General features: G+C 35.7%; 1 protein-coding gene across 11 annotated transcripts in view; it reads right to left on the bottom strand.

The window, feature by feature from the left end:
• CPEB3 (cytoplasmic polyadenylation element binding protein 3) overlaps positions 1 to 15,542 on the bottom strand; it is an 81,089-nt gene that overhangs the window by 48,544 nt on the left and 17,003 nt on the right. For 6 of the 11 annotated variants that reach the window (XM_056495181.1, XM_056495182.1, XM_056495177.1 and 3 more), the window contains exon 3: positions 4,843 to 5,002. In XM_056495181.1, coding sequence (XP_056351156.1) covers positions 4,843 to 5,002 — 160 coding nt within the window. The remainder of the gene's footprint in view (positions 1 to 4,842; positions 5,003 to 15,542) is intronic. The other 5 variants (XM_056495183.1, XM_056495185.1, XM_056495179.1 and 2 more) reach the window with 1 other exon arrangement.

Below are 15,542 nucleotides of genomic sequence, written 5' to 3'. Positions count from 1 at the left end.
TACACTAATACTTTAAAAAAACCCAGAATTTTTATTAGGTGGGGATTTGTAAATTACAAATTTGTTTCTGTTCTGATTTAGAATAAAAACCAAATATTACTCTTATCTAGTGTAACAGTAAATTTAAAAGAAATACTTTGAAGGACATGATTTCTCTCCTCAATTTTATACTTAGTTTCATGACCTGTTAGTAGCACATGTGCACAGCATATGATCTAACACAGCTGAAATATTTTATTTAATTATTTAAAAATAGAACAAAGGCAGCTGCTAGTTACTACTGATCAAAATATTTTTTATAGATCAGAATGCCTCTGTTTGTGTTGTAATGCAATAGTTTGACATGGATAAACATATTGCAACAGTGACATATTACACCACAGACAGGAGACACTTCTATGTAGGAAAGAAATGTTCTGGTCAGTGATAAGTGGCATCTACCCACAGACATTCTGATAATTCACTTTTGCCCTACCCCTTTAGGTCAAAGCAGAATGTAAATAAAAAAGGCTATAAAAATACTGCAAATACAACCTTTCCTCATTAAAGCAAAACTGTTTCTCATACTTTTGAGTGTGTAGTATATTTCATTGGTCACTCAGAAAATAAATAAAACTGTTCAGGAAAAACATCTTAGAAGATACTGCACATGTGTCAAAGAGGCCTCATTATGCCTGACATGAGGAATAACCAGATAATCTGGGCCATACACTGTAATTTGTCACTAACCAAGAGAAGTTTAACAATGCCTTAACTTTTTTCCTCTTTTTTTCCCTCCTTTTGGAAGAAGGAAAATATTTATGAGTATTGACTGAAAGAAAAGAAAAATGTTGAAGTGGGTCTTGATGATAGAGAAAGCAGGGTAAGAGAAAGCAGGTAGGGAAGTCTGCAACAGTGTCTTGGGACAAACGAAAATGAGAATTCTTTTTCAATTAATTTCCATTCCTTAAATCTCAAAGCACAAAAATGCCAAATAATTTGTAAAGTTACACAGTTCCCAGACTATGAGAACAAAGACAGGAACATACAGAAGGGTTCCTCTATTTGGCAGGAAAAGCAGAGAAAAAGAAATCAGTTTTAGAAACAAAACAAGAGCTGACACAGAGCACCTTCTCCCAAGACTGGGCTCATGATAAATGCAACTTAGATGGATATACTGGTAATTTAGGTCCAGGAACCTCAGAGCTAGATTTCAAATCTCTTATACAGCAAGAAATACACAAAAAGAACTGAGTGACCCTGGCTCTCCTTGCTGGAAAGCACCAAGCTAGCCTGCCAATCAGATTGGCTCAATGTTATTAACTCAACATTGCAAGAGTGAGGATCAGATAATTTCTGCTCCACTAACAATCTGTCAGACTTGCTCTGCTCCACACTTGAAAGCAATAAAAAGTCCCTTCCCAAAAAAAAGTCACTTAATCACATGCCCTCTCAAGGCCAAGTGGATCATGCTTTAAAAGAAGCGATCTGCTTTGGTGACCTTGAAATAAACTCAATTTCGATGGCCTACAGAGCAAAGCCTGACCATATCTCAGATTGAGAGAGGGTATGAAGCTTCAGCTACTACAAACAAGAGGACAGACTCTCCCTTTCTCACCTTGAGCTTCTCCACTACTTCCTCTGAACCAAACAGAGCATGAGGAACTCAGACCCCAAAACAAGAACAAAATGTTCCAGAAGCATTTCAATTTGGTCTTCACATCAGAAACTTTTATGGTTAATCCTCCTACCCACTTTCTAATTGGGAGTTCTTGTTCCATACCTAAGAGAATCATACTTTGTTCCAAGTATCTGCTGGGACATGAAGGTCACATATGCCAAGAAGAATGATGTTCCAAGCAAAGTTTCAAACTTCAGATAAACCACTTGCAGTATTTTACTCATGAATACATATAAAGACAGTACTTCTAAAAGTATTTGCTGGCAGCAGCAGGTTGAAATGATCCTGAAACAGTTCCATTGTCTCTGTAACATGCACTGAAGGCCCCAAGAAACATACAGTTTTTCTAGAATCAAATCTTCCTACATTTTCAAAATTAGAGGATTTTGGTACTTACTCTTGTCACCCTTTCCACTTAAAAATTTGGATAGTAAATGTATGGCAAACTGACCTGTAAGTGCTGCTAACTGTGATTGTTTGAGAAATAAGGGCTCACTTACCAAAAGGTGAAAAATTTTAAAAAGTCATTTGAAAGCCATTTCATATTCTAAATTAGGATTTTTGAGGCTGCTTTATTTTGTAGCTACAGAAGAAATAGTGCACAAACCTAAAAGAGAACAATCAGATGCAAGAGGAAGTAAAGATTTTAAAGGGAATAAACAGTTTACTACGAAAGACAGAGGTAGTAAAATGAAGAGGAACTAGCTCAGAGAGTTGGTTGAGTTCCTAATATTCCAGAAATCTCATATATTAGACATTCACACGGGTTTGTCTACAAGGAAGTGAAAAAATTAAGCTGAAGTACCAATAACCAATATATTCAAGAGCTTCAAGGTGAAAAGAAATGAAAATTCGGCAATGATTTAAGAGCAAGCCAAAGCAAGCAGAATTGATCACTTATTTTCTGAATGTGGTAACAGACTAAAATGTCTGGGTACCTTAAGAGGGAGAGTCAGAGGAGAGTGGAATAAATAAGAAAAAGCAAGTGAGTTTAGAAGACAAAGTGAAATGTGAGGAAGGTGCAGAGAAGGACAGCAGCTGAAAACCTTTTGCACCTTTGCAGTGAAAGAGAAGTGGGATGTACAAGAAAACAGTCAAGACCAATTTTCACAGAAAAAGAAACAGCAAAAATGCAGTATTGAGGACTGAATCAATTTTTGCAGAAGAATGGTTTTCAGGAAAAGGATTCAGCTAAAATAGAAACATAGATCTGTTTAACACAGAGGAAGGCAACACTTCTTGCAAGGGAGAATGTGTCCTGAAAGAGCCACTTCTACAAATATTCCCAGTCATGCTGCAGTGTGGAAACAGGAACAGGGAAAATGCACATGAGGCCAGGGCAAGGCTGGGGACTGACAAAGTCAGCCCTATACTTAGATGGAGGAGAAGAAAGAAACACAGGGAAAGCAAAGGTATCATTGGGGGAAAAACCCATCAACCAGGTAGGCAGAGACACAGGGAAGTAACTAATAGAAAAGCAGACTTCTCCAACAGCTACTGACTTGGAAGTGAGCTCACTGGCAAGGCAGGAAGGCCAAAACAGGTGAGAAGCACTGAATGAGAATGAAATAGTTACAAAGGGCACATCCAGTCTGAGACACAAACCTTGGTCACAGCAAAAATAAAGCTAATGGTCCCACTGTCAAATGGAAAAGATCAATTTAAACTTTACGTAATATCCAACTTCAGCAATTAATATCCAATCAAATTTCTAACCCCATCGCTTCATTTTTCCCACACTCAAATTCATATAGAAATTAATTCTTAAAAAATTAGAATCTGTTTGTATATGTAAATAAATAATGAAAAACCCCATAAAAATCATGGGAGTTTAAGCTAAATTACATCTCTAACAAGATACAATACAATAAATACTTAACTGTATTTACTAGCAATTTAAATTTTAATTTACTAGCAATTTGAATTTTATTTAATGTTCTAATGCCAGCCACCTGAAACATCTATCCAGTAGAAACATCAATTTTGTTGAGCTTGGTTTTTTAAGTTGGACTTTAGCCCTTGTTTCAGAGCTTTATGATCAGAATAGACATGAGACTGTATTCCTTGCCATTTTAGACAGATGAATAATGGTTAAAGACACATGAAGGCTATGGAACAACAAATTTCAAGATAACATGGGAAAGCACAGGTTAGATGGTACAGAAGCCAGTTTGCTTGGGTTGTGAAAAAAAATCTATACCCAGAAAGATGGCAAAAAAGGCACAATACTTTTGACCAAGAAAAAATACTTTTACAAACAGAAAGGAGAGTAAATGAGGCAGTCATGACATCAAAAAGCATAGGAAGTGCTATACACAACTAAATTTCTTCTTTGTGTTCTGACTTGCTAGTGTTTGGGAATTATTTCTTGTTCAATACATCTTGGTATATGGCTTACAAATATCTTCAGTCTTAAAAGTCAGCAAAAATGCGTATCAGCAAGAATATGTTAAATATATAAATATATATAAATATATAAATATATAAAGAATATTTTAAAACTTAACCAATGAAAGACCAAGACAAAGGAGGGTGCAGGTTGATCAGGAATTCAATTAAACGCTTTCACACCTTTTATTTCTACTATACTATCAGCCAAGTATTAGAAATGGTTTCATCTCTAACGCAACATCTGGTAGAACAAACACAGTTTAACAACATAAATAATCAAAACTTTCCCAGCATGTAACAGTATCTAGTATCTTTTGTCTCCTCCTAGCAATTTAAAATCCAAATTAAGATAAATTTGTTTAAAGGAAACCTGAAATAACTATAGAGGGTAACCTTGATACAGTGGCTGGTTTAGGACCAATGCATCCTAGCTGATAATCTACATGTAAGTGAGGTATAACCTTTGAAAAAATGCTGAACACAACAACTGGACTCCAGCTGAATGAAACATTTTTGAAGTCACTGCAGCAAGAGATCTTGCTCTACAATTTGCTAATACAAAACCCCATGTTTCAGATATGCCAGTCAGAGAATACTATGATTGTACGCTTACAATAAATGGATATACATTTCACCTTATTTCACCTAGTAGAAAAGTTTATCTTAAGCTGGGAAAACAGAAATGTCACATAACTGGAAACTCATTCATTAACAAAAAGTTTATAGAAAATACTGAAAAGCTGATTTTTGTTTAAACACCAAGCAAGCATGGACATATGAATATTCCTAACCTGTAAAATGATTCCTCCACATTATATCAGCGAAACTCATTGGTGGGCCACTGGGAGGGTAGTGTTTACCTTTCAGAGGCTCATGATCAGTCCTTATCATATCCATTAAGGAATTTTCCAAAGAGTGCAAGTTAAAAGTGTCATAGGGCCTATTCCGGTCCTAGAAGAAAAAAAAAAAAAAAAAAAAAAAAAAAAAAAAAGAACAAGTGTTACTGAAAAACTTAATTTTCTAACATAGGTTTATTTCTTGCTCTATGAATTCCAGCATCCAATTCTACATTTCTTCTTGATAGAACGTTATATAAGAAAAAAATAAAAAATTATAAATATGTCTACAGTTTTTTTTAATTATACCCTTAATTTTGCAACTGCTGTTTTCACCAGTACAGCTATGCAAAGAGGCTTTTAAATATTTCTAAAAATATACATACAATTATACATAAGCAATAGATAATTCTAAACATCATCATTCTGTCTTAATAAAGATTATGTGTCTTGAACCATTTTGTTCTTGGGTTGTCTTGAAATAAAACTAAAGGAGAGAATGGAGTTCACTGGTATAAATTAAGCTCTCTTTTAATATTCCTGTTCTGGAATTAAAATAAATACACATCATTAAAAGCTTGCTATTACAGAAAACTCTGGAATACAGGTAATCTTGTTGTCAAAAATCTCATGTTCCCACAGTGCCTACTCGAAACTGAAGACCCGATTTCCCTTATCCAATGTGCTAATGTATTTTCTATAAGTGGATTACCATTATTATGGACAACACATTTATTTCATCTATTGAGCATTTTTGGCAAACAAGATTCAAAGAATAATTCTTGATTTGTGTTAGAAGTTATACGATGTACTGAAGTTCAAATGAGCTCGCTGATTTTCAATTCACATTGGTTGACAATTTTAGTCTTCTACAGCTGCTTAGAACTCCATTTGTTTACTGTATTTAAAAGAGTATTTGTTCACCTATCCAAGTGGATCAATACATTGGAACATAAAAATAAAAGCTATGTCCAGCAAATCCGAAGTAGATCCTAAGGGAAAAAGCCACTTCAAACCAAACAAAAACATCCGAAATGCTGAGATTGGGAGTTTTTTTCCAAAAATAAAACTTTATCTGGTTAAAACAACTCACTTCCTAGTAATGTGCACTAGGAGAAAAGAGTTTGTTTTATTTCATAATCACTTCCTTAAAAAAAATGCAAGGCTAAATTGAAAAGAAAAAGCTTTAACTTCAATGAAAAAAAATCTATTCTAGTGATATATTAGCAAATTTATTAAATAGAATCTATATCATTCCTCCAAAGCAAAAATTTTTGTTGTCTTTTTCTATTTGTGTATTTTAGATAATACATGCACTGCATGAAAGTGGAGAGGTCAGATGCTTCAATACTCAACTTTAATATCTTTTTGAAGAGAAAATATGAATGCAAAGATATAGCTTATATCCAAAACAGGGGCAAGGAAGTGTTTTTCAGTCAGATGTGTGCCCTGATCTGGTTTACTATATAGCCATAGCAAAGCTGAGCTGGCAAAACCAACTGGCAGGCGAGCAAAAGGGCAGGACTGCTGCTTTTGCCACAATGGTAGTTTATTCCAGCTTCAAACATTCCTGAGATTACAGTCTTAGAGGTCAGAAGGCGTGAGTTCAGAAGAGGACACAGCCTACAAATTGAATTTAATTGCCCTTTATTAACATATGTATGTTATATTTTAACTATGCTACTAAAGCAGCAAATCCCTGGGAGGTTCTACTTTGTTCTGCAACCTGCCAAGGAGCCACGTCCATGGACACAAGTGGAAAAAGGGAGAAAAATTGTAGCATGGCAGCAAGACTATGCAGGGCAGGCTTGTTAGAATGCTGCATCTTCCTAACCTTTTAAGAAGCACACAAACCTGTAATATATTTTCAAGATTAAAACAGACCTACATTAGACACAGGAAGATCAATTTAATCAAAACCCTTTACCAGGCAACCATAACACTTCCCATTATAGCACTTGAGCAAGATAAATCTAGTAAAAGAAATTTTAGACGCAACAGATTTTACAAGTATGTTGTGGCAGGGCATAAGTACAACGCATGCTGACTACAGACTTTGCAGTGTGGGTGATAAAACACAGGTAAGGGCTAACATTCTAGCTCCTAAATAAAAGGGCTATTACCATTTTTCTCAGTAGTTTTCATTTCAGTAGTAACTCATTTGTAACTCAGCAGATTTGAAAACTGTTTTCTAAATTCAGCAATTTTTTCCAAGATGACTAGTGCTTCAGCACACACACAATTATGTTTCCTCATTTCACAGCATGAACAGGTTCTCCTGGTTTTGTGAGCTGATACTGTTCCATCTCCTGGATTTGCCTTTTGCATTGCTCCCACAGGCCACCAATCTATTGCCAAACAATCCATAAAGGTCCTTAGCACCACATGAGAACTTTGCCAAAAAAGTTCTGGGACTAGGACCATGAACTACAATCAAAATATATACAAAATACAGAATGATAAAGCATAATAAATAACTTGGAAAAGAAGTTTGAAAATCCAGCAAGCCAGGAAGATTTGCTGGGATATTTTTCTAAAGAAGACAAAGCTGCTAAGACCCACTTAGATAAACTGCATTATGGATAAAAGAGAAATCTCCAGCTACCAGGCACTGCCTTTGGCTACAGAATAATCATTAAGTCAGCAAAAGATTAAGTCCAGCCTGCCCACATTGGTTTGTATTTCTGCTGTGCGCAGACAGCAGCTCCTTCCTTGTTAGCTGCTGGTGCATATGGCTGCATATTTCAGTTCTTAGAATTCCCCAGTCTTGATAGAAAGAAAAACAGTTTAGTAATAAGAGCTCTTAAAGAAGAGATGGGTTCCAAAACTCTAAATCCCAGCCCTCAATGGCTGTTACCTGTACATTCATCCATGCCATGGACTTCCTCAAAGTGGACATGCTAAGTGTAGTGAAAAATCACAAATGCATATCAGGATCAGATTTTGAACGATCACAAAGTGAATCAGACCTTTAGCTGGAGATGGGTCTCAACTTTCTACCTCTAAATATCTTACTTGTAAGTCTGATAAAAAAATGGTCACATAATACAGTGTCTATAATCTTCTAATTAAAAAAAAATCAAAACCAAAGAGTAATTGCCAAAAATAAGTGCAGAGTCAATACACTAAAATAAAATGAGAAAATACAACAAGGTCCATTTTATCTGAATCTTACACTTTTATGCATATGTATTATGCTAGTCTTTAATTACATAACCATGATAATTATTCAGAGGTCTCCAGTCTCCATCCAACACACATAATGAACAAGCTCTAGGAATGAGTCAAAACAGTGCTTTGAAGACATCTGTTTGTCTCTAGGACAGACGCCTGTGTCGCTTACTCCAGGAGATGGCTGAGTTGTAATAAGTACATCAGCAAATTCCAGGAAGGCAAAAGTAACTTTGAAAGTTATCTTATTTATGAAACAAATATTACTTAGCAGTACCTGCAGTATTGACACATTTGTAACATTTGAAATAAAAAGAACTTTTTCCTATTTGTTATACCCTATAATGTGGTAGGCTTGTTCTGCCCCCTTCAGACTCACAGCTCAGGCATGTAAGGGCAGGGCATACCCAGCACTACTTCAGGTCCCTCCCAATAGATACACAGACCATGTCTTTACTGCTAAGAGGGAAAGAAAGATTGAGAAAAAAATATATGACTACATCATGGATGAAAATGGCAAGATCAAATCTATAGCAGACACTTGACCACTAATTGTTAAAGTGTGGTATAAAATGACAAGTTTTACCCTAAGAATGCATGTCAGCAACCTAACACAAGGTGCCCAAGCCCAGCTATCATCCTTACTCACAATCCTTAACCATGTGTTAAATCCTTGTCAGCATGGTCATATACATCTATAGCATAAAAAACACATTGAGTTGAGATACCCCTCTCACCTGTATATTTTTTTACTGTGCAAGCAACAAATCCTCGGGTATCTAGATCCTCCCAAACTCACATTTCCCTGGGTCTACATATTTCAGTTCACTGACTTCCTACTAAGCTTCCAAGCTTCCTATATTCTGAACACCATCTCACTTTCAGTAACTTATTTCAGTGTTCTACATTTTCATGCTGCCCTAGATTTTTCAGCTTTCTGCACCAGCATGGGGCACAACACAACCCAACTCTGCTGAGCAACAAGATGGCTTCAAATCACTGAAATATTAACTGTTTCCAGAACACCACAACTCCAGTGAGGCTCACAGGAGTTATCAGAGCCCATGACATTACACATAGTTTGTTGATCAGAACAATGAGATCAGGATCTAGGGAGCAGCTATAGCTCTTATGGTTAAACAACTTTCCTATCAATGCAAACTTCCTCACAGGGGTCACTGTTGTGATATTTCTGTGCCCAACATAAACCTGGATTTGGCTGGACAGGGTTGCTAACCATTGCCAAAGAAAGCTGAAGTCAATGGAAGTGCAGCTTTGAATAAATACAGGGTAAAGTGCCAGCCCAGTTTCAAACAGGGCTCTCTCACTCTGTTCTAGCACCTGCAGCACAGGTTATTACCAAGAACACGAGGAAAACAAGTTTGTCTTGTTTCAGTATCTCAATTCAAAATAGCACAACCAACAACTGGAATAAAAAAAGTATTCTGAAGTTTAGCTTGGGACATGCTCAAGATGCCATGATGGTGCGCATGAATGATCATGTACAGCATGCTCTAAATGCTCCCTGGGCAATCCTTCACTTCTCGCAGCTTCAGCTGGGATGCAATCCCACACATATTCTCAGGGAAGTTAAAAAAAAGTCTTTCAAAATATAGGAAATCTGAGGAATATGGTAAAATTATCATTGTACAAAAGGATTTTTAAAAAGTAAATAGCAAGTGTTACTTCCTTTGCAGCTTGGTGCTGGAATGCTGCCAATAATGACAAGACTGACAACCCAGATGCAGGCAGAACTAGAACAACCAGAAATTTCAGTAATTTTTCCTTATATTTGATTTAATAAAAACATGAAATAAACCAAAACAAATAGGAAGATGTAAAATGTAGGTAGGATGGAACAATAGTGTAAATTTGTCTATGCCCATAATGAGGCATAGCTACTAACACCAAGTCTTTGAGGAATTTTCTTTTAATTCCACTTTCATTTTTATCTTTCCAGTTAATTTTGGGCAGTAGTAAACTAAGGTGGATTTATTGTGCTCTTTACTGGAACAAATTGGGGGATGTTTTCTTATGTTATTGTTGCCCTTGGAATGTGCACAGAATACATAAACTTCTCATATATTTGTCTTTTCTCAACATTACCAACCATAGCACATTTTATATTCATAAGTGTTTGGAAGTTTGCTGGGCAAAAGGTGAATTTTTTAAAACCTATTTAGAAGGCTTCTAAGAAAAATAAGAACATATAAAACCATATCTAACTGTATAAAGATTATGGAAACATTTCCATGTAATTTGAAAAATAACATTTCAAAACTCTAGTTAATACTTAATCACCTTGTCTGTGTTACATAAACTTTGATAGTTAACATGCAAGATCTAGGACTGAATCCAAATCCTTGAAAACTTGACCTACTCAAGCAATTTTTCCACAAGGAAAAGTAAAGTTCTATTCAAACTTTAACCCCTTATAAATCCTTAGTTTTAAAATCTTTTAGTGAAACGTTTGGAATTTTTATTTTCAGATTAACTAAAAAGCACAGAAATAGGAAGAGATACAATCATAATCAGCATTATGTAGAATTAAAAAACTAATTAAAATTATATTATTTGGTTCAAATGTCCCTTTACTTTGCAGTTGAGATTCCCTTTTTGCATATCCTTAATACATGTTCAAAATATATATAAGAAAGTTCAGTCTTCATAGCTATAAGACTTGGCATAATACTCAGTAAAAACAATATCCTGTCAAGTTCCTAAATAGTCAATATTTGCTTGCAAAATGAGGGAAGAAAGCAATTGAATTTACCCTGCATTTTCCTAAATAGAACTGATAACCTAGTTATTCTTCCAATACACATTTTTATAATATGCCAAACATACCATTTACATGACCACTAGTGTTATTTCTCCATTCAATGATAGTCAAGCACAGAGTCAAATGCTCCAATGAAGAACACTATCATTTACCCTGCTACCATCTTTGCAAACAGAAATATGATAATATAATACAATTATGATTTTAAGCATCATCTTTTGTCATGAAAACAATTGAACAATGTGTTTTAAAAACCTGACCTAAAATACCACAAAAAAAAAAAAAAAAAAATCAGAAGAATCAACAAAACATCTATTATTTTTACAGCCATTACACTACTGTAGGGAATGATCTCTAGACAGTACAACTGACTGAGCACTCAGTGACAGGATTTATGTTTAATCATATTTTGTTCAATGTGATGCTTTAGATAAAAACCTGCTTATCAGTCCTGCTGCTGAATGCATCTCAAAAAGCTGATGTATCCACTTTCTATTATAGTTACTGATTACAGTAACAAACAGTTCTAACACTTGTAAAATATAGGATTAAAGTAGTTACACCCAAGATGACTATCAATTCACAAAAACAAGCAAGTGGAAAAAAAAAGATGTCAGCAGTAGAATTTACAAGCCCATTCATTATACCCTTGAGCTATTAAAATGACATAATTTAACTGGTTCATTGGTCTGCTGTGCAGGAGTTCAGCACTGATAAGTTACCTTTGGGCTTCTACCACTCTGTTCAGTAGAATGTTGCCTGTGTCACATAACAAGGAAAAACATTGACCTAGGAACTGCTTGCCAGACAAATCAGCACAAGTGCAAACCTCAAATCACAAAATGAAAGCACTGCAGAGATGCAAAGGAAGAGGGAGTACTGGGGATGCTACAGCATGAAAGGATCTGAACAATCTCACTTCACAGCCTGGACCACACAACATAAAAAGAGAGACATGTTGTATAGGGAAGCTGCTGTCTCCAAGATTTACAGTCTGTCTTGTCGTATGCCATAGCATAATGAGATTAAATTTGAGATAGAAAAGAGCACAAGTAATCACTGTCAAACAGATGTCTGAGCACCACTGCACACTAGCTTCATTTACTATGGCCACCAAAGGAGACTCAAGGATTTCTCCTGAACAGTGTTTTTGTCCACAGTTACTGATCATGTGACAAGGAATATATTGGTAAGAGGAAAACTGAAATGTATAAGCCTGATGACAAATAAAAGATTGTCTCTCATCCTAAATCACTGTGCTTTTAAGAAAAATGTGACTGACATAGCATTTAACTGGTACATACCACGCCATGCTCCCGTTCCATTTCTGTTGTGCTCAGGAAATAGTGCCTCCTGACAAAAATCTTGAAGATGTCAGAACTGCAGTAGCTATTTCAACAAAAGAGAGGTACCACATTTCATCTGTTCACACAAGACAAGATCCTCACCTACAAGTCTGGAGAACTGTCCCTAGAGAGGACAGTCATGTTTCATTTCAGAAGAGGAAATGGTACAGTAGAGATCATTGTTCATATGGCCTGGGGGGAACTGGGGCTATTCACCAATATTTATTCATAGGCCTGAACCAGGCCAGAAGCACTTGCAATGAAAAACAGCTCCCAGAGAAGACAAGGTGACTTTTGCAATGTGATGTCACTTTGCATCCAACAGAATCTAAAGAAAAAATTTAACCTGTTAGTTGCAATATACTTGGATTACTAATTACCTACAAATTACTCATGTGAACTATTCAAATCCCAACTTTATACTATCATAGCACTATTAATATGCATGATAAATTGTGGCACACAACAATCCACTGTCACCTTCCTAAGGGGATTGAGAATAGTTAGGCAGCAAATCTTGTCCATCCTGGGACTTTATGAAGGGCGTAATCAATCACAAAATCCCAAGCTGCCTCAGACACCTTCATGTAAGGGAAATAGAACTACAGGCTTTCTCAAGCTACTTCTAAGCATGAGCTGAAGAATCCTGCATAGCCAGTGAGATACCAGGCAAACCTTTTCCTAAAGTGTCGCTATGTTAGAAACTCTGATTTAAAAATATTCGCTATTATGTATTTGATCATCTACAAAATTATCAAAGGCTGCATCTATGCAACTGAACAGGCAGGAAACAGTAGACAGTAGCAATCCAAAGACCACTTGTAATATCAATCTCCACTTAGAGGAAGGAAGGGCAGAAGCAAAGAAAACCCAGTCCAAAATTAAGTTTTAATTAGAAGTAGCTCTTCAATTATATGCAAGCAATTCCATTTCAGATAAATTTTATAAACAAAGGATTTTTTCAAGTGGCAATTCAGAATTAATTTATTAAATATATTACCTTCATATGATAATATATTAGTAACTGAATTACACTATGCATACTTTCATCTTTTATTGCCTAAGGGGCTTAAAGGAATAGAGGATATGAGGAAAAGAATAACTAAGTGTATCATAAAATGCCTGAACACTTACATTAAAATTCTTTAAAACAACCAGGATAAAAAATTCTTCCTCTTAGATAAGAGGAGGTCATGAGCAGTTATGTTTAAGGTAGGTGTTATGCATCCAAATTACTGCTACACATTTGGATTTAATTAAAATAATTCAGAAATCACTTACACAACAAAAGTACAAGTGTGATCAGCCAATCAGCCAATTAACCAAAAGGAAACCTTCATGTGGAAATTGAAAACCATATTCATAGGAGCAGGAAAAGCACTTTCCTTTTACATCATAAGAGCTAAACCAATTAGCACATGGCAAATTTAGTAAAGATTGCTCCAAACAGGAAAAATGTCTTGAGATAAAAGCTTGCCTGATTTGAAACAGAATTTTTAAATTTTTTTTACAAGGTAAAAAAAACTGAGAGGCACCTTAAGAAAATGCTACTACAAGGAAAGAACCAGGATGTCCAGCCACTTACATATATTCAGGGAAACTGTAAGAAGGTCAGCATTAATACCTTGGACATTAATACCTTAGAAGAAGTCTAGTAAGACTGAGAAAAAAATTTTAGAACACCAAAAGAAGTAAGGAGAAAATAATGTCACCTTCAAAACTGCTCTTCACATTCATAGAGAAAAATCAGGTAAACAGGGTAAACAGAGAAGACAGATAAATAGTAAGGGAAAGCAGTATCTATCCAACTCAGCAACTGATGAGGTGCATGGCAACATCGTAATCAAAAAGAGCCAGCCAGTCAGCAAGGCTGTCAGTGGAACCACTAAAGCTAGACCAAGTAACAATGCCAGTACTGTGTATATCTGACCAGCAAAATAAAAATGAGAGAACTGCAATAACTGAAGCAGGATATGAAACTATAGATGACAAACACTGTTTTTAGCTTTTATGACTGAAATTCAAGGATTTCTTCTCTTACAAAGTACAGTGCAGAAATAATGTAGCATTATGCATTACTGATGTAATCCCCTGGAAAAGGTGATTCCTGCTTCTTGAAAGATTAGGACATGGCTGATCTAACAAGGACTTCCACAGAGCATTTCACATAGTGCTACAGGCAAAGTAACCATGTAAACAGGGACAAAAAAGTAACTAGTGCAATTGAGTTAAGAAAAAAATGTCAAAACAAGAAAGAACTGCAAGAGCTCAACAGAATCTGCTAAAGAAAAATGAATAATGCAGTTTCTTAAGGGCAAATCCTGAGACTAGTTTCATTGAGATCACTTGAGATACTTGAAATGAGTAATGTCGGTTATTAAAGTAGAAACACAATAATAATATTTGCAAGACATCATCAACCCAGAGGAGATAAGCTCATCACACAGAAAGAGCTGAAGAACTGCAGCAAAGCAGACTGACATTTAATAGCACTAACTACAAGGTCACAACCTTAAGGACTCAATCTTCACAGTAAAGTGGGAAGTTACTCATCAACCAGTAAGAATTACACAGAAAAGAGAAATACAGGAGATTTTTAGTCAATTTCTGGACAATGACAAACTACAAACATAAACATGAAGTGTGAAAAGGTAAACAAAATTGTAGGTTGCATGAAAAACAGTGCATCTCATACAGTTGCCTTTTGCATCTATCCACACCTGTATTAATAAAAATTTTCACTGTGTTGGTTCTTTAAATTAATTCTCCTTGCCCTACATGCCCAGTGGAGCTAAGGACTGAGCTGTATTTTGAGACATTCACCAGTTCAAGTTTATATTCAAACAAAGATACTATGCAAGCGAAACAATTTGCCATAAAATTTTCCAGTTTCTATATGAAGTGAAGCCTTTCAAAGAACCTGTAAAATTTACTATGATCAATTTTCAAGTAGTTTTGAATGGCATACACAACAGCAGGTACTTCTCCCTTGCTTAGCAAGAAAAAAATTGGCAAATAAGTAATCTACTACTTTGTAAAACGACGTTGGAAGATTGTGTTTTGGTTTAGACAAGAGAGGTACTGTCTGCAGAAACTTGCATCAAAACATCACCTGTAAAATCTGCTGACAATTAAGGCTGATTTTCTTAATCAGAAGTCACAGGTACAGCTTCACTTATTAGCAGCCAAAAGTAGCAGGAGCCACCCACCTGAGGACCCTTACCACTAAATGCTGAATCTGGTTCAAACTTTTCAAGATTTTATTTGCAGAAATTCTCATCTGCAGAAAGTGAATGGGTATATTATCATGTTGGATTGCCACAATCAAAAATGCCACAGTTTCCCTTCCATTCTGT

Source organism: Oenanthe melanoleuca, chromosome 6 (assembly GCF_029582105.1).
Source record: "Oenanthe melanoleuca isolate GR-GAL-2019-014 chromosome 6, OMel1.0, whole genome shotgun sequence".
Classification (NCBI taxonomy): Eukaryota; Metazoa; Chordata; class Aves; order Passeriformes; family Muscicapidae; genus Oenanthe; species Oenanthe melanoleuca.
Note: the sequence above shows the minus strand (reverse complement) of the source record. Positions and strands in the feature narration are given on the sequence as shown.